At 43.9% G+C, this 19,244-nt stretch overlaps 1 protein-coding gene across 1 annotated transcript; it reads left to right on the forward strand.

The window, feature by feature from the left end:
* The first annotated feature begins 8,890 nt into the window (after positions 1-8,890).
* Positions 8,891-18,756, forward strand: NANS (N-acetylneuraminate synthase). The gene is made up of 6 exons (XM_084504171.1): positions 8,891-9,140; positions 9,335-9,550; positions 13,682-13,781; positions 14,023-14,177; positions 15,180-15,446; positions 16,918-18,756. The coding sequence occupies exons 1-6, from the start codon at positions 9,009-9,011 to the stop codon at positions 17,125-17,127; spliced, it is 1,080 nt and encodes a 359-aa protein (XP_084360297.1). The 5' UTR covers positions 8,891-9,008; the 3' UTR covers positions 17,128-18,756.
* Positions 18,757-19,244: the final 488 nt, after the last annotated feature.

Below are 19,244 nucleotides of genomic sequence, written 5' to 3' on the forward strand. Positions count from 1 at the left end.
ATGATGGACAGTGGCTTGGCCAGCTCCTCTGCCAGTTCCCTCAGTACCCTTGGGTGGATCCCATCTGGCCCCATCGACTTGTGCACATCTAAGTGCCGTAGTAGGTCACCAACCAGTTCTTCATGGATAATGAGGGCCACATCCTGCTCCCCATCCCCTTCCACCAGCTCAGGGTACTGGGTATCCAGAGAACATCCGGTATTGCCGCTAAAGACTGAGGCAAAGAAGGCATTGAGCACCTCCGCCTTTTCCTCATCTCTTGTAACTAAGTTTCCCCCCGCATCCAGTAAAGGATGGAGATTCTCCTTAGTCCTCCTTTTTGTGTATCAGATAGTGACAAACTTGTCTTTTAACTCATTCTTTCTTACTCAGAGGTTAGTTTTAAAAAAAATACATATTTGCTCTACAATACCTAAGCAGACAAAGCAAAAAATGGTATTTATTCAGCATCCCCTTCCCACTGCCGTTTGCAGGTCTCAGTGCATTGTAAAAAGCTGCATCCATTCCGTGTGTCACTTCAGCAGCAAGGTGTTGTATCATGTTAGCTCAGAGGCACCCCTGGTTTGAAGCCGAGGCCGCTTTTTAGGCTGGGCTTCATATCATATCATAGCAATGTGGTTATTGTGTTCAAGTCGTCACTGTTACTGCAGCCCTCAGAAGGACGCCGTTCTCCTCTGCACGGGAACAGACAGAGCAGCAAAAAGACTTACTACGCTTCTCTATCTACAGCAGTACAAAGGGCAGTATTGAAGCATGGGATGAGAAATTAGAGAGCCCTCTGGGGCAGAGGGACCATGCTGGGTCCGAGAGAGTTGTCATGGAAACAAAAAAGCAGCTAACTCTTAAAACAACCTGAGTTCACCTGTAAGCTCAGATTGCAAACAAACAAAATTTGGACCTGGCTTCAGAAAACAAACAGAGGCAATGGGCTAGCCTCTTTCTAGGGCAGTCAGCCCCTGATATCAGGAAGAAATTGTCTTAGGCTACAAGATAAATTTACAACAGTCAGGAGTAATGGGGGCCTGCAGCATCTACCCTAGCAGGTCCACTGGTTGAAATAAAGCTAGGGAACAAAGAAGAGAGGCTTGATTTTTTTGCTGTTGGTGGTGGTGGTTATGGGAGCTTCTTTCTCTGTGTTAATTAGTCTGGAAATGTAATAGGAGCAACTGGCCAACAGGAAAAGGCTTTTTTTTTTTTTTTTTTTTTTTTTTTTTTTTTTTTTTTAATGCTTGAAATTTAAATTGGGAAAAATGATTGGAATTACAAAATGAGACAAATAGTCAAGTTTGGTTCTTGGTACTAAATTTAAAGGATGCCTTTTTCTGCCTGCCTGTGGCAACTGAAAACCAGAAACTCTTTGCCTTTGAATGGGAAAATCCTAATAGAGGACGGAAAACTCAGCTTACGTGGACAGTGTTACCACAGGGATTCAAGGATAGCCCCACCATATTCGGGAACTGTGATCTTGAAGTTTGAAAGACCCCTTCGGGAAAAGGGGACACTGTTGCAATATGCAAATGATAGCTACTGAAGAAGAAAAGGAATGTTTATAATGGACTATTAGTTTACTAATTTTTTTTCGGCACTAATACTGTGAACCCAGGCTCTTTCCTCAGTAACGGAGTTTCCAGATCACCCATTCATGACTGCATCAAGACCATGGACACAGGATACTCCAGCTGACCAGACTTAAAGGAAACACCCCCAGAAGATGCGGATGATTGGTATATAGATGGCAGCAGCGTCATCCGCCAGGGATTTAACCTCACAGGATATGCAGTAGCAAACACCAGCCCAAAAGGTGGAAATCATTGCCTTGATAAGAGCTCTTGAGCTGGCAAACATTTGGGCAGATTTGAAACATGCCTTTGGCGTGGCGCATGCACATGGGGCAATTTGGAAAGAGAGGAGTTTTATCTTCCTCAATTAAACATGGAGAAGAGGCTGATAGCAGTTATTAGGGAAGAAGGAAAAAGGAGGCCCAGACAGGAGCAGCCCCTACTAGGCAAGGAGCAATGTACCCTGTGTAAGAAATTTGGGCATTGGAAAATGCCCAGAACATAAAAGAAATGGAAAAGGGAACCGGAGAAGGGAGGTGGTGGTTGCACATGCAAAAGATGACTGAAGAGAACCGGGGGAATCTACCCTAGCAGATCTGCTGGTTATAAAAATGAAGCTGGGGAAGGAGGGAAAAGAGGTGGAACTTATGGTGGATGCGGGGGCAACATACTCAGTTTTAAATAAAGCATTAGCATCAGTGGGGAATGATTACGTTGTAGTGAAGTGGGCAACTGGCCAATCTGAGAGATTTATTGGAAAGATTACAAGCAACCATTTCATTTAAAAATGGGGAGATTATTCTGGAGGTAAATGATCAAAGACATGAGAAAGTGTTGAGTTTGATATTGACAGCTTTTGGGACCAAATTGGAAATTAGTGAGGAAATTCTAAGTCAAGTGTTTTACGGAGTACGACCTTCTAATGTACCAGGAAAGGCGAAAAATGCACGTAAACAGTACCCCCTGAAAAAGGAAGATAGAGAAGGAATTAGCCTGGTAATTGATTAACATGCTTAACACCAGAGCTAACTTGGTTTACCATTTTAGACCTTAAGGATGCCTTCTTTTGCCTCCTTCTCCATGAAGCCAGCCAGAAAATCTTTGCATTTGATTGCAAAAGCCCTAAGAGTGGGCACAAAACACAGCTCACATGGACAAGGTTGTCTCAGGGCTTTAAGAACTCACCCACCTTGTTCGGAGAACAACTTGCAAAGGACTTGAAGACCTGGGAAGCCCCATCAGGAGAAGGAAGGCTGCTGTAGTATGTAGATGACCTCCTAATAGCCACCCAGACAGAAGAAGCATTTGTGGCCTGGACAGTAAGCTTCCTAAACTTTCTGGGACTACAGGGGTACAGGGTATCGAAGAAGCTCAGGTGGTAAAGCAGAAGGTGACCTACCTGGGTTATGAGGTTAGTGCTGGACAATGGACCTTGGGGCAAGAGCATAAAGAAGCGATATGTCAAATGCCAAAACCTGAGACAATAAAAGAACTGCGAACCTTTTCGGGAATGACGGAGTGGTACAGATCTATAATTACGGATTGCTTGTAAAACTGCTGTATGCGCTCATTGCAAATGGGAACAGGGACCTCCAATGGACAAAGGAGGCCACACGAGCCTTTGACTAACTAAAAAGAAGGCTCTCATGTCAGCCTTCTTATTTACATCTGGGACTTCCAGATGTAAATAAACCATTCTTCCTCTTCTCCCTTGAGAAATAGGGGATTGCCCTGGGAATACTAGCACAGGACCTGGGCCCATATGGAAGGGCAGTTGCTTATTTTTCTAAGCAGCTGGATGCTGCCGCCAAGGGATGGCCAGGATACCTCAGAGATACCTGCTTGGAGACCACTGAGGCTACCTGCTCCAGCCATCCAGATCTGAAGGACACTCCTTTTGACGAGGTGGAAATATGGGAGCAGCTACGTCATCAGTGGAAAACGACATGCTGTGTATGCAGTTACCACTTGCAAAGACGTAATAGAATCTGGAAAATAAACATCTATACGGACTGAATAACGAGATTATTGGAAGCACGTTAAAGGAAGAACATTGGAAAACACATTGGGGAATAGACGCTTTGTATAACTATCTAATTGGAAAAATTGTTGCCAGGATCTTACATGCTACCATCACTCAAATAACTTAACAATGTGATCTTTGTCTCCAGACTAAACCCCAAACCAAAACTGGGTCAAATTGGAAAAGGCCATGGGCCTGGGCAACAGTGGCAAATTGACTTTTCTGAACTTCCAAGAAAAGCGGGGTGTTGATATTTACTGGTGTTAACACATACCTTTTCAGGACAGCCAGAGGCTTTCCCCACTACCACTACCAAAGACTGAGAGGTAACTAAGTCTCTTGTAGAGAAAACTTCGAAACCACAGTGCGAAGGACTATACCGGGTGCTCCTTACTACCTTCACCGCAATTAAGACCAAGGAACAGAGTGCCTGGATTCACCATTCTCGAGTAAAGAAAGCTCCAGAAGCCCCCTGGAAAGTAACACTGGGTGACGGTGAATTGAAACTAAAGCTCAGTCGAGCAAAATGAGGACGTTACGGTCAAGAGTATTTAGTAATATAATTCGCAGAAAGTTTAGTTAACAGAATTGTTTTATTTTTGTGGCTTATAGTCATAATTGTAATTCAAGAATTGGAAGTTGCCTCTATGATAGTAGAGAATGGTGAGTGGCCTTGGTCCAAAGCCGTAACAACGGAGGATAAGAGCATTAATGGAAAGTTAGCAATTATGGTTATGTGGTGAACAAATTGTGACCATTTATATACATTAACAGAATGGCAAAAATTAGGAGAAGAATGAAAACACCAAAGAATCATAGGGGATGAAATTAAAATAGGGTGCCAAATGATTAACAGCCCCTACAATCATCCTTATTGGCATTGGGAACTAGCCAATGGCAAGTTTCAAAGGTATTGCGCCAAGATGGGAAAAGGCTGAAGACCAAGACCACAAATTAATAATAGATGCTCTCACAATTCATATGCAAAGAGTAAAACAAGATGCAAATCACAACTGGTGGGATGCACTCTTTGGATGGTTGCCAACTGCAACTGGGATTCTGAACACATTGTGTCACCCAGTTATTGTTTTATTGATATTAGCTGGTATAAGTTTAATGTTGTCTTTTGTAATACTTGTTTGGAATTGGAAATTTTTACAACGAATGGTGATGTTAGCTTCCTCGACGAAAGTACGTGGCAAGGCATTGAGGGATACATATCATAGAGATTGGGAAGAATTTTTGTATTAAGTAAAAGAATTTACTAGATTTTAGGTTTACTACATTTTCCAGAAAGGGGGGACTGAACCATGGGATTAGAAATTAGAGAACAATTGATTAAGAGTGAATATGAGCAACACTCATTGCTTAATATGTGCTATATTTGTGATGTACTGTGCCTGTGCTGTGCTTAGACCTCCAGGTAACAGGAGCCCCCGGGACCCTGAGAACCAGATGAAACCAGCCTTATGGTTCGGACTGTGACCAAGGGCTCAGAGATAAGAAGGACTCTTCATAAAAGGACAAGACAAAGAATTGATAAAGAAATTTGATAGCCAAGGAGCAACTGAGTCTGCGCAAAGACAAGAGGTCAGCTAGCAGTGATGAGGAAGAGTCATCAACCTTCACCCCCACCACCCCTGAAGACCACCACCAGAATACACTGCACAAGCACAGATGGGAGGAGTTTATGGAAATGACTCCTTGGAACTAATTTTAATATGAAGCGGGGACAGATTATGAATATGTATAGGCGTATTGGGAAACTTCATGCAAATGAAGCTCTTTACTGCATATAACCAAGGCAAGTTGCCACGTCAGGCGCGCACGACTTTGGTGGGATTACCCCCTGTGCTGCCCAGCACTGACTAAACATACTGACTGTACAATCTGACTGATTGTGGAGTCCGTTTTCCACGAGTCAGTATCTGGTATGTGTGGGTACAGCCTTGGAGACAAAATTCAGCTTCACCCTGAAAAAAAAAAAAACAAACAAAAACCACGTACCACAAAATCATAATAAATGCAATTACCAATTTTCAGTTCCATTAAAACTTCGCAGACAGGCCCACAACATCAGAAATACGTCTGACATCTGCCACAAGGTGTTTTTGGAGTCTCAGAGGCAGCCTTTGTCAGAACGCAGTAGTATGTGTAAATTATTTCTCCAGCGCCTCCATATGGCCTAGTTGAGGCACAGATTCAGGAGTGCTGAGAAAGTTGGCCAAATCCCTGAAAAAGTTGTTCGTTGGAGTTTACCAAAACACAAGGCTATGATACAGATACTCAAGACCTTGGAGATAGCAAACCTCGCCTTGGCTTATTTGGTCAATACGTATAACTCTGCTAAATTAATCACAGAATCGCAGAATTTCTAGGTTGGAAGAGACCTCAAGATCATCGAGTCCAACCTCTGACCTAACACTAACAGTCCTCCACATTTGTATGGAGAATGTCTTCAGCAGCAAAGTGCCTGAAGACCTCGGTCCAATCCCTTTGGATTCAACGAGCCTGGGTCCCCTCCCGGCCACCCACTGAAATGCCTTGGCTGTAGGCACCACCTGGTGCCAGAGCCCTTCCATGAAAGCCATCCTTCTCTTGTCCACAAAGGTATTTTTAAGGAGAAAAATGTTTCCTTTTTCCATGCCTCTATCAGTTTTCTAACCCATTCACTTACTATAGTGGTGATGGACTTTTCTTTTCTTAAATCTCTTGAGATTTCTGATACGTTTTAGATGGATGCAAATAAACACATTCTATACTTCTCTAGTGTTACCACAGTAAATCTAGATATTAAAAACCAAGCTGTGTGGCCTATCAAAGTGCCACAGTTTAAGTTTTGCCGGCATAGTAGGTTTCCTAACAAAATTAATACACTGCCATCACTTGGAATACAAGGGGAAAGCAAGACCATCCTCAGTTTAAAAGTGTGGAAACACATCCTCAAGTCAAAATCATTCACCTTTCCAAAATACTCACAAACACACCCCAAAACTGCAAACTTCTTTCCTACTTTCTTAGAGTAGGATTTATTTATTTATTTATTTATAACAACACCAGGACTGTGTTTTCCATCACCAGTACACAGAAACCTTGCTGGTATTCTGACCGCCTCACTTCCAAGTTTAACCCTGCCATGACCACCAGCAATTCACTGGTGTGGCCTCCTTTCCATGTCAGGAGCCTCATACTTCCAGCAAAATCTGCAGGTGTTCTTTGGCTGTATGAGGGTTAATGATCAGGGTCAACAGAAACGACCTGCAAGGACTCTTCTATCTTGCAGTGATTTTGATTGTTTAAGTGAACTGACACAACCAGTGGTTTGAGCTCCTTAGGTAACACAGACTGCAGCTTCCAACAGTGATAAATCCCCATCATCTGTGCATCTCCATTATATCCAGATACATATCCATTTATCTTAAAAAAAAAAAAAAAAAAAAAAAAAAAAAAAGTTTTTTACTGTTGTTGTTTTCTCTATTCCACCAACACCAAGCTTTGCAGCTCTCCAGCAGCTTGTGTCAGGTAGCCACAAACCACCTGACCCATCCTTAATTCACCACCTTGTCCTGGTTTCAGTTAGAACAGAGTTAATTTTCTTCCTAGTAGCTGGTGGAATGCTGTGTTTTGGCTTAGGATGAGAAGAGTGCTGATAACACCCCGATGTTTTAATTGTTGCGGAGCAGTGCTTATACCAAGCCAAGGACATCTCAGCTTCTTGCTCTGTCCTGCCAACGGGCAGGCTGGGGGTGCAGTAAGAGCTGGGAGGGGACAGACCCAGGACAGGCAACCCAAACTAGCCAAAGGGGTATTCCATACCGTATGGGGTCATGCTGAACAATATATAGGGGTGGCTAGCCGGGGGAGGGGGCCGGACTGCTCGGGGTTAGGCTGGGCATCGGTCAGTGGGTGGTGAGCAATTGCATTGTGCATCACTTGTTTGTACATATTATTAGTAGTAGTACTATTATCATCATTGTATTATTATTATTGTTATTATTATTTTCCTGTCTTATTAAACTGTCTCTATCTCAACTCACGGGCTTCACTTTCCATTTCTCTCCCCCAACCCAGAAAGGCAGGGGGGAGGGTGAGCGAACGGCTGCGTGGTGTTTAGCTGCCGGCCGGGTTAAACCACGACACACCTGAACATTGCCTTTTAGCTATCAGAGAGGAGGTACCTAAATTAGGGAAGTACAGCAATAATCTCGACAGGATCATTCATAACAACCTTCCAAATGTTTGTGGAAGAAGAGCTGTGGGATAAATGATTTTATATAGCTGGCTCCATAAAATGTGGCTGCTCTTTCATCATCATCTCTCATGGGTGCCAGTAGTGCCATTCCTGATGTTCCTGAGTGTTTAAAAATGCCAAGTGAAACTGAATGTCCAAGAGCTTTTGTTTTGTTTTTTACAGGTCCATTTTTTGTTTGTTGTTTTTTTTTTTCTCCAAAGTGTGAAAGAGATAGAAGACAGAAAGTAAGCCATATGCCCTGGAGGAATGATAGGAATGTGGCACAGCTAACCACGTGAAAATCTCTGAACACAGAAAGTATAACTTTCCTCTTTTTTTTTTTTTTTTTTTTTTTTTTTTTTTTTTTTTTCTTCTCATAACTGTTAATTCATCATTTTTATCCAAAGATACACATTTGTATATAAGAAAAATGATCTGTGGCTAATGTAAGTGAACAAGCATTTAGATGTTTTTCCAGCCTTGCCAGGTTCAGTCAAAAGAAAATCAGAGGCAGGCAGAAATGGGAGCTACTGATCATTTTCTTCTGAGATCACTTAGATCTCTGGGTGGATCCTGTCCACGCAGCATAGCCTGGTTGGGTTCAGTTCCTGGTTCACACACTTCACTTCACAACTGATAGTTCTGCTTTTGTTTTCCTTGGAGTTAACACGCAGTTGCCCAACACGGCCTTAAACCACTACATGAAATAAATGCCAACAAAGTGCTCATTGATATATTCCGTTAGTGTAGCCGATATATATACCCTGCTTCCTTTTGCACAGAAACCTGCTCCTCAGGCTTAACCATCAACTTCTCTCCCCTCCTGCAGGGTGCATTACAACGCCCATTACCCTTCAGGCTCTGGAAGCAGCTACCTGCTGCCTTGAGCAACGCCTCCCGGCTGGCTTGCAGGCAGCTCACGACAAAAATAAATAAATAAATAAATAAATTAGAGTGCAGAGAGGGCATTAGCGTGCAGCACTGACAAACATTTCCCCCAAGACCCGCTGCTCGGGCCCTCCCCCGGGCTGGCGGTGCCGCCTCATGGCGGCGGCCGCTCCCTCAGCGCCCCCTGCCGGCAGCGCCGCCATTACCGGGGCGGGGCGGCGCAGCCGCGGTCTCCGTGTCGCTCTGTCCGTCTGTCCCTCTGTCCGTCGGTCTGGTGTGTCCGTCGGTCTGTCTGTCCGCCGCCAGCATGCCGCGGGAGTTCGAGCTGTGCCCCGGGCGGCGGGTGGGCGGCGAGCAGCCCTGCTTCATCATCGCCGAGATCGGGCAGAACCACCAGGGCGACCTGGACATCGCCCGCCGCATGATCCGCATGGCCAAGGTGCGCCCGGCCGGCGGCTCGGGGGGGCGGTCAGCGGGGTGGCTGAGGAATGGTTTATTTTTATTTTTATTTTTTTTTTTGCTGCTGTTTTTACAGGCATTTTGAAATGGAGGGGTGCGGGGGGGGGGGGGGTGCCTTTGTCACTCTGGTGGTGCTGGCGCCGAGCGTGCACCGCCTTCCTTCTCTTTCTGCAGGAGTGCGGAGCAGACTGCGCTAAGTTCCAGAAGAGCGAGCTGGAGCACAAGTTCAACAAGAAAGCCCTGGAGAGGCCATACACCTCCAAGCACTCCTGGGGAAAGACCTACGGGGAGCACAAGCGGCACTTGGAGTTCAGCCATGACCAGTACAGAGAGCTCAAGAAATACGCCGAGGAAATTGGGATTTTCTTCACGGCGTCTGGCATGGACGAGGTACGTAAGCCATAGGGAGACAGGGAGAGTCCAGCTAGCCTGCCTGCAGTCTGTTACTCATGTGCTATATGAGTATACGAGTCTGTTACTCATGTGCTATAGCTCTGACATAAAGAAGATACCACGTATGTCTGGACGTTGAGCTTGTAAATGAGGAAACTGGAGGAAAGGTGCTTCTGTCAGTTCCCTTGTGCATCTATTCTGATTGACCAGACAGCTGAATATCTTGGAAGATCTGACATTTATGCTGAAGGGCCTATGCACAGTACACTATATTAGAGACTAGGCCTCAGCTGGGCTCCCTAAACAATCGAGACTTTGAGAGCGTAGATCAAAAGGGCGATCTGAATGATGCTTAGCGTTGTCTGCAGTATCAGCTCCAACACTTCAAACTCTCCTGTGCTTTTGAACTAGGTTCTGTTCTTAATACCTATTATTTCTCTCTCTTATTTTTTTCTTTCTTTCTGCTTACTAAGTTCATATTTCTAAGGAGCAGAAATGCATTTCTTTTTCTTTTACTAATCAAGGGGGAGGGGGTCTCCACCTTGCTCTGTTATTTCTGAAACGTTTACTTACTTTGTAAGTGGGCTTTGGGACAGTCAGCCACCAGCCTGGAAACTCCATGAAGCTCATCTGTTGCTGTTCCCCCTTGAAAGTGGTTGAAGTCTTTAACTCTTGCACGTTGCCTACCTCAAAACAATGTTAATTGCAGTATTAATAAGTGCAGTGTACAGTTGAAATGTGTAAACTGGAAAGTCCAGGTAACAGTTAAACCTCAGCAGAGATTGCAGATTATGTATTGTTCTAGTTTTCTTTGTGGCCTAGAAAATAAGAGAGAAACAAACTGAACGAGAGCTTCCAGAAGCAAGCCAGCCACTCTTGCGTAAGGCAGGCACACGGTCATCACTGTCACTCTGCATGTAGCCTTATCCAGGATGGGACAAGGATGGGATTTATCTAGTGTTCTCAGGTGGTCTGTTCAGTGCTTTAAGTGCCTTACTTTCCCTACCCTACCATCAGAGATAATTCCTGATGTATCAGCTTAATCTCCTTTCTTATGATTCTTCATCTGACATAAAAGTTCATACTTTCATTCTCCTATCTCCTGTTTATTCAGACACCATTATTACATTTCCCTTTTTTCTTCTTGTTGATATTTTTCTTGACTAAGCGGTTTCAAATCCTTGAAGTTTCTTATGTTGTCTTTTCTAGTCCTCTACCCATTCCCGCTGTTTCTGTTAAGAGTCTGTCCTGTGGACCAAAATCCTTGAATTGCTGTGCCACAGCTGAGAGTGCAGCTGCCAAACACTGTAACACCATCAAAAACTACTTCAGACATCTGATAGACAAGCAGGTGTTTTGCATGTATGGCAATAGCCCAGTGCCATGGGCTCTGAAGTAGATCAGGGAAAAGACGGTGTTGTGATATTTATTTTATTGGTGCCTTCATGTCTAAGGACCAGCTGAATAACAACACCTACTCCATCTTTTCCTTTAGGAAAAGAACAACTACACCCAGTAGCCTCGGAGTTCTGTACCTGAGATCTTAAACACCTGCGTGTCTTTGGGATGAAAAATCATGCCCTTTCTTTTCCTCCTTCTACAGGCTGTAGTGAAATGCAGAACATCTTTCGTATGCAGCAGCTAATATCACTTTCCACCTCTAAGATCTCTCGTTATCTCAAGGTGCTGTGCTTCTCTGAGCCTGTGGCCTCATCAGGTAGTTAACACTACTGACACCTACTTGGGCATCCTCTTTTGAACAGCAGTTACTTTATACAGCTGCTGACACTTCTGGTAGTATTTGTGCTAGCCCTCTTCAGACTTAATCCAGACTTTGCACCGATTGAGGTAGTAAGTCCTTGGGAACATTAGCTTCTGTGAATTGAGCATAACCTCCGGAACTGCAGGTAAGTTGAAGAGGTTAAGTTGTGTGTTTAATCGTATGAGGAAGTTCTGCGAAGCAATGTGTGACGTAAATACAAAGACTCTAGGTAACTCCTTTATCTGCTCTGCTCCAGTGTGTACTGGAGACGGAACAGGATCCTGTTGAACCACTCCCTTTTATGTTGTCCCTGCTATTTGAAGTTACACAGGATCACAGACTGGCTGGTTGGGGCTGGAAGGGGACCTCTGGGGGTCATCTGCTCCAACCCTGGTGCTCAGGCTGGTCCTGTTCCGTGAATCTCCTACGAGAAAGCTGCCAAATTCCGTGAGATAGTCACCTTATGAAGAGTGGCATTAGATATTGGGCCCATATGTCATACTTCATTTTGTGCAGTCTCTTCTGATTAGATCGGTGGCTTCTTAATATGTCTTCATGCACAATGCATCTTAGTGAATAAACCATATTAAAGAGGCATTACGCATCCTAGACACAAGCAATTGAATCTGCATCATAGTGATTATAGAAAAATTAGACTGAAGAAGGTGCGAATCTGTTTTGAACATTACTTTTGTCTTTCTCTGGCACTAAGTTAATTTTGCTGCAACAAGGAATGAGGCAAAAAAATTAAAAGTGTGTGGGGAGAGATTGAAAGGGGGTCAAAGTTAGGTAACTACTTCATTGTTTCACCCAAATGTGAATGAAGAATTTTAATGTCGCTTGTGATAGGTTTGGGATTTTTGTTTTCATTAAATATACTTATTTTCAAAAGGTTACTTACTGATGCAATGCTAATTTTAATGAAACATCCAATAATTCCTGAATTATCTCAAATATAGCACACACATTTTTAGAAGGAGGCAGAGTGTAATTAAGATTTGAATAAATTGTCTCCCTGTCTTTTCTTTGGCACATCTTAGATTTATTTTTGGATATCGCTCATAGAAGAAAATCCATTGTGGCTTCCTTTGATTTGCAAACATGATTTTTCCATGCCTGTGGGTTACTTGTTCTTTGGAAGGGAAGCGTTAACTTTTTCTACAAATAGTGACGTGGCAAGTAGCTAGATGTAGAAGTTTACGTGTGGTGGGAACTGAGGGGGATCAGCCATTGCAAACAGGTTACACAGGCAAAGCTGGTGACAGGTTTCGTCTAAGAGTCAAAAGGCCGCAGAATACTTGTATGACTCTTCAGTGTCAGAGCTGTGCAGGAAAGCTACCTGTAGATTTAAGTGCTGCAGACGTGAGGCAGGAAAACTGCCTCTGTGCCTGCAGCACATTCACTCTTCAGGGGGCTAACGCCCATCTACAGGTAGTTATTCTTCCTGGTAGTGGTAATAAAATCAAGCAAGAGTGCCATGGCCCACAGAGTTAGAGGAGCAGGGGAGCACACCTGTACGAAGCTGCTGTACCTAGAGCAGGCTTGACCAGCTGTGACCGGGTGACCAAAGAGACTGCCTTGAGACAGGGAACCTAATAAAAAACCTGTGCAAAATCTGTGTAAAAGCAGTGTAAAAGAAGGAACCTTGGTAATATTTGATCTGGAGGGAAGTCAGAAACTAGTATCCTCAGAATAGTAAATGTTATTCAGGAGTTGGACGTGTAAATCCATTGAGATCTAGCCTTGCCAAAAGTTAGTACTGTTTGATGAGACTTGCATGAACTGAACTGAGCAGACTGAAGTACCTGATGCATCCCTTGCTCCTTAGCTTGTTCCAGTAAGCCCCTTTTCCAAAGTCTCACTTTGAATAAAATTAGTCCTTTCCCCAGGGTAACAAATGTTGATATTCTTACTATTTGCCTTCTGATTATATCAAGAGCATTTTGATAACAGTCTCAGAAAGTCAGGCTCAATGTTTATATGCATGCCACAAGGCATCTGACAAATCCTGCCACACTATCTATGCTCTATCTTAAAATCTAGTCCTTTGATGGGCTCAGAGTTTCTGAAATGTTAACCTGCAGACCAACCTCCTGAAGCAAAATGGTGTTATCTGCTTTTGATTTATTTGACCTTTTGTGTTTTGTTTTGTTTTTTTTTGTACCTGATACCATTGATTCGTGAGAAGTATAGTTCGTGGGGCTGTGTATATATGTGCCCTTTTTACTTAAGCTTTGGCTTTACTGTTTTGTAGGGTTGGGTTGCTTTTATTTGTTTGTTTGGTTTACTACAGCATGGTAGTTCTTGTCTGTTCTTGACCCAGCTGAAGTGGTGTGTTGAAGAGCAGTGAGTTCTTTTTCTTGCAGATGGCTGTGGAGTTTCTACATGAACTGGATGTTCCATTTTTCAAAGTAGGATCAGGAGATACAAACAATTTTCCGTATTTGGAAAAGACTGCAAAGAAAGGTAAGCATTTTCTTTCAAGCAGTCTTGGTAAACATCACTTTGTCTCAGTAGCTCAATTATTACATAATTCTTCCACTTGATTTTAGAAAAAACTCTTAGGAAGAAAAAAGATTCACCCACCTTCTTTTTCCAGTTCAATTGAATTCATTCACTGCAAGAATTTCAAATAAGCTTTTGTAGCTTTCTTATGGACCTCACCTTGAGATCTGGGGCAAACCTTTTTTTTTTTTTTAATGGCTAGGACGCCCAATGGTGATTTCCAGCGGGATGCAGTCAATGAACACCATGCACCAGGTTTATCAGATTGTGAAGCCCATCAATCCAAACTTCTGCTTCCTGCAATGCACCAGTGCCTACCCGCTTCAGCCAGAGGATGTCAATCTCCGTGTTATATCGGTCAGTGAGTAACAGAGTGCCACGGGTAGGGTACCAGAGAAGAGCTATGTATTTCTATTGCGTTATATTTCCAGATCTTGGGCAAGCTGGAATTCACTTCTGAGACGTCAGAAGAGTGTCATGTTCCTCTAATTCATGCAAACATTGAAGTGAATTTATTAATTGGATCCTCTTTTAGCAGAACTCAGCTTTGAAGAATATGATAAGGTATATTACTGTTGGGGCATTTGCAATTAAACAGAGGGACACGGGAGGTTGAAGTGTCACCCCGTGCTTTGCGGTGGAAAGAAAAGTGACACAGACAGTTACCTCCAAGAAGGTGCATGTAATTGAGAACATGATCCTAAACAGGGGTCAAGACCAGAAACTTTCATTGAAAAGGCTTCATGCGAATATGAGAGCTGCAAAGGAAATAGATTATAGTTGCCTTTGCTGAAAATATTACTTGGGTATGCTTGATGCTAATGCAAGAAGAGGTTCCCAAATTGACCGGTGTTCAAACATTTGCCTACCTTTAGTTTCAGTAGAACTGGGCATGGCTGCATTTAATTGCCTGTAAGACTGGATAACTCCCCTGTGTGCTGCAGAAAGGATTGCTTCAGAGTTGAAATATGGGGAGGTGCAGAATCTGCTTTGGATACAAGTTAAGTAGTCCATTGGGTTCTTGGATGAAAATAAAGCACTACTTTATCAGTGTAATTTACAGTGGTGTAGGCTTTGAAGACCTTGAAGAGTACAACTAAATTAAAAAGAAAAGTGTAAGAAATTGAAGAATAGAGCATATGTCTTTCATTGTCAGCATTGACAAGTTCCCAATGAACTTGTTAAAACAAGATGTTTGGTAATGCATGACTTGTTCAAAAAAAAATCATTTTGGGCATAACCAAGCACTTCTGTGGCGCAGTAACTGTCCATGTTTTCATTGCAGTTATCATTGTTAAACTTGCTCCATCTCTGAAATTGCTGCCTTGATAATTCAGACCAACTCTGTCTTGATTCCAGGCGTATCAGTCAGCTTTTCCTGATATCCCCATTGGATACTCAGGGCATGAAACTGGCATCGCCATTTCAGTGGCAGCTGTAGCTATGGGTGCAAAAGTAGTGGAACGCCACGTGACTCTTGACAAAACGTGGAAAGGAAGTGACCACCAAGCATCCCTGGAGCCAAATGAACTGGCCGAGTTAGTGAAAGCCATCCGTACCGTGGAAAAAGCAATGGGTTCTCCAATTAAACAACTCCTGCCTTGTGAAATGGCTTGCAATGAAAAGGTAACTTGTGCTTTTGCTTCACATCAGCTGAAAGTCTTTGAGACTGACAGCTCTATATTCATGTGGTGGCTTTAGCCAGCTGGACACTTGAGCTCCACCACAGCCGGTCTCTCACTCCCTCTCCTCAAAGGAAGAGGAGAAAATACGATGGAAAGGGCCCAAAGGTTGAGATAAGGACAGGGAGATCACTCACCAATTATCATCACAGGCAAAACAGACTCAGCATACAAAGATTAATGTAATTTGCAGCCTATCACGAGGAGACTAGCACAGTGAGAAACTAAAAGCAAACTAAAAACTGCTGCAGCACGGGTCCCCCACGGGTGGGCGGCAGCTCCCCCCAGACCCCCTGCTCCACGTGGGCTCCTCTCCACGGGCTGCAGCTCCGGCCCGGGGCCTGCTCCTGCGGGGGCTCTCCATGGGCCGCAGCCTCCTCCAGGCCACATCCACCTGCTCCACCGGGGGCTCCTCCACCCATGGGGGGGCTGCAGCGTGGAGATCTGCTCCATGTGGGACCCATGGGCTGCAGGGGGACAGCCTGCTCCACCAGGGGCCTCTCCCTGCACAGCCCGCAGGGGAACTGCTGCTGCCTGCCTGCAGCACCTCCTGCCCTCCTGCGGCACTCACCTGGGGGCTGCAGGGCTGCTTCTCTCACACTTTCACAATCCTCTCTCCCAGTTGCTGCAGCACAGCAGTATTTTTTCCATTTCTTAAATCTTCTCTCCCAGAGGCCCACCCAGCGTCGCTCCCTGGCTCAGCTCTGGCCAGCAGCAGGTGCCTTTTGGAGCAGCTGGAGCTGGCTCTGCTCTGACATGGGGCAGCTGCTGGGCTCTGCTCACAGAGGCCACCCCTGCAGCCCCCATGCTACCAAATTCTTGCCACATAAAACCAATACAGAAAAACAGCCCAATAATATGCACATTATACTTAGGTTTATATTCTCAATATCTCAGTTATTGCAGTAGTGTTTCTGCCTCTGCACTCTAAATTTTGTGCTGCTGGGTAGCAGCATGCGCATTGATGATGTGTAGCACACTGTAACGTCTTTGTAGACCTATCGTTTCCTATGAAGTGCTATTTCTTAACTATTTTTACCAAAGCATAATGCTGGCAATTTTGAATATAGTGCAGTTGTATGCATACCATCCATTGAGGAGCTAAGCTGCTTTTGCACTAAGCTAGAATACTGGTCAGTCTAATGAGATTCTCTCTGTTCTATTTCTGGGATATTCCAGTGAGACATTGTCTGATTTCAGAATGGGTTTAAATCTTCCTGACAGCCTTGTCAGAGTGAAGGCCTCCATGCTAACTCAAACTTAATTTGGACTAAGAAGTAATCAATGGGGGTGGGAGAGGGGGCAGTCCACACAATCTCTTCCCAAGTAACTGCAGGGTTTTTTTTTCACCTCTTTTGGTATTCTGTGTCTAGGAATGTATTTGACTCAAACTTTCTTTTTATTCTCCCTTGTAGCTGGGGAAGTCTGTTGTGGCGAAGGTGACAATTCCTGAAGGCACCATACTAACCCTTGATATGCTGACAGTGAAGGTGGGAGAGCCTAAGGGATTTCCTCCAGAAGCCATCTTCGATCTGGTGGGCCAGAAGGTTAAAAGGCATATTGAAGAAGATGAAACCATCACTGAGCAGGCGGTAGAAAATCATGTCAAGAAAGTAAAGTGCTAAACCAAAGTACTCTGTTACGCATTTCATGACGTAGGACTGCCCTACTGCACAACATATTTAAGTATAGCAGCATGGTAGATTAGAAGAAAGGATCCAAGCAGATTATAATTTTCCAGATCCAGTAGCAGGAAGTTTTTTCAGCAAGGGGATATAAATTATGAAAAGCAATTTTTAGAAACTGTGTATCAGTGTGTGTAGAAAATACCATACTCCTTTTCCATTCCACTTTACCTAGATTATTTTGGAGTTTTGCCAAATCAGAGACCAAGGTCTGCTTCTTTCCAGTTTGCCTTTTCTGGTAAGAATACACTAAATTCTAATAATTTTTCTGCACTTCGAATTGTCATGGCGCTGTCGTTTGATGTTTCCCTCTCTTTTCCATCATTTTCCTCATCCCTGCAAAAATAGGATGCTAGTTGGAGTTAAATGCAGAGAAGTGCAAGGTTACATAAACTTAACAGAAAACTTTACACATACAACCCGATGGATTTTTCTTGAGGTATGTCTTAAGATTTAAGAAGAAGTCTCAAGATAAATGGTTTGCAGGAACCTGCCTAAGGAATAGAGGTGGACAAAGTTGAAAAGAAGCATCACAGTGAAGGGAGATAACTTTCTATTCAGTAATTCCACTGTAGGAAAAAAAACATCTCCTTGGGAAAACTAGATTCCAGCATGGCCATACCGTCTCAAGAGACAGTTCCAAGAAATGTAGTAAATTGGATGGGTAGAAAGCCCCCCTCTAACAGGCAGAGCCTTTTTTATACTTTTTGGGAACTAAAAGGCAAGAAAGCAAGCTGGACAAGTTAAGGGGAAAAATCAGTCCAAAAAGATCAGTGGAAATAAGTTTAATCAATGCATCCAGAAATTGGCAAAAGCATCCACCATCAGCTGACTGAATCCTGGCATCCTAATGATTTCTGCAGTTCATTTGGGTATCTCTATTTGTATTTGGGGCAACTTCTCACGCTGGTAAAGATTCAGCAGCCTCCTTTCTGGACTAGTAAGCAAAGGCACTGAACTGGGATTTTTGTTTTCCCACTCATTGCTCTTTGAAACAGCTGAGGATGGCTGCCTGACTAGATCACATCACCGACTAGATCACAGCATGACAGTCCATACTCCTCCATCCACTCCACCCTTCCATCACAGCCTCTTACTTTTCAAGTAAGAAATGCAGTTCCTCTCCCCAGTCGCCTGCAGCCTGTACCTTTGTCCAGGAAGGATCTGCACGGCAGCAGGTACAATGCATCTCTCAGCTAGCTTGGGTCAGCACAAAGCCACCTTGTTGTAAGTTGTCTGCATTTGTCCATGACAGAACCATTTACTAGTTACGGTTATTTGGAACTTGCTACCTCTTGGTTATGAATTGGTGAAGTATTTTGAATTTGATGGTTGTGTTTCTGTACCTGTGAGCAGTTTACTCTCAAAATGTTTACCCTGCTGCAGTTCTGAGGAGACTGTAGTCCTGTATTTGAAGTGGAGAGAAGAGGTCTTTGAATCCTGTGCTTGTGACAGTCTGTGAGCTCTGATTGATGCAGTATGCTTGCCTTACATTAAGAAACAACTCAATTGTTAAAAGATCTTTTTTTTAATGGCAATTTTAAAAAATAAATTGAGCTTCTAAAACAAGCTATCGTTTTTGTGTTTCAGTGCATGGTTAGAGCTTGCCTTTGCTAGCAGCAGAGAGGATTTCAGGGCCGATAGTATCTGAACCACCCAAGATTACCTTGCTTGCTTCGAGGGGCAGTGCTCCTTCCGTGGGGCGGTACAGCTGGTTCTAGGGAATGGGGGCAATGCAGGCTCCACAGATTTCTAGGACTGTAATTTATCATAGAATCATCTAGCTTGGAGGAGACCTTCAAGACCATCAAGTCCAACCATCCACTTGACATATGAAGTCCCATCTCTACGCCACATCAGTTAAATACCTCTAGGGATGGGGACTCCGCCACCTCACCGGGCAGGCTGTTACCGGGAAAAGCCTTCCTACCCTCAAGCAGATCAACATTCCTGCCTAGCTTGGGATCACCTGCAAACTTAATGAGGTTGCACGTGGTCATTTGCACAGGTCATTGGCAAAAATGTTAAAGAAAACTGTCCCCAGAATTGTGCCCTGG

The sequence above is a fragment of the Aythya ferina genome (genome assembly GCF_964211825.1).
Source record: "Aythya ferina genome assembly, chromosome: Z".
NCBI lineage: Eukaryota > Metazoa > Chordata > Aves > Anseriformes > Anatidae > Aythya > Aythya ferina.

What these genes read in the sequence shown, in the direction of transcription:
- NANS (XM_084504171.1), top strand. Translation starts at nt 9,009, where the DNA reads ATGCCGCGGGAGTTCGAGCTGTGCCCCGGGCGGCGGGTGGGCGGCGAG. An exon ending in GCATGATCCGCATGGCCAAG is followed by an intron (nt 9,141 to 9,334) that starts GTGCGCCCGGCC and finishes CTCTTTCTGCAG; the next exon opens with GAGTGCGGAGCAGACTGCGC. An exon ending in AAATGGCTTGCAATGAAAAG is followed by an intron (nt 15,447 to 16,917) that starts GTAACTTGTGCT and finishes TCTCCCTTGTAG; the next exon opens with CTGGGGAAGTCTGTTGTGGC.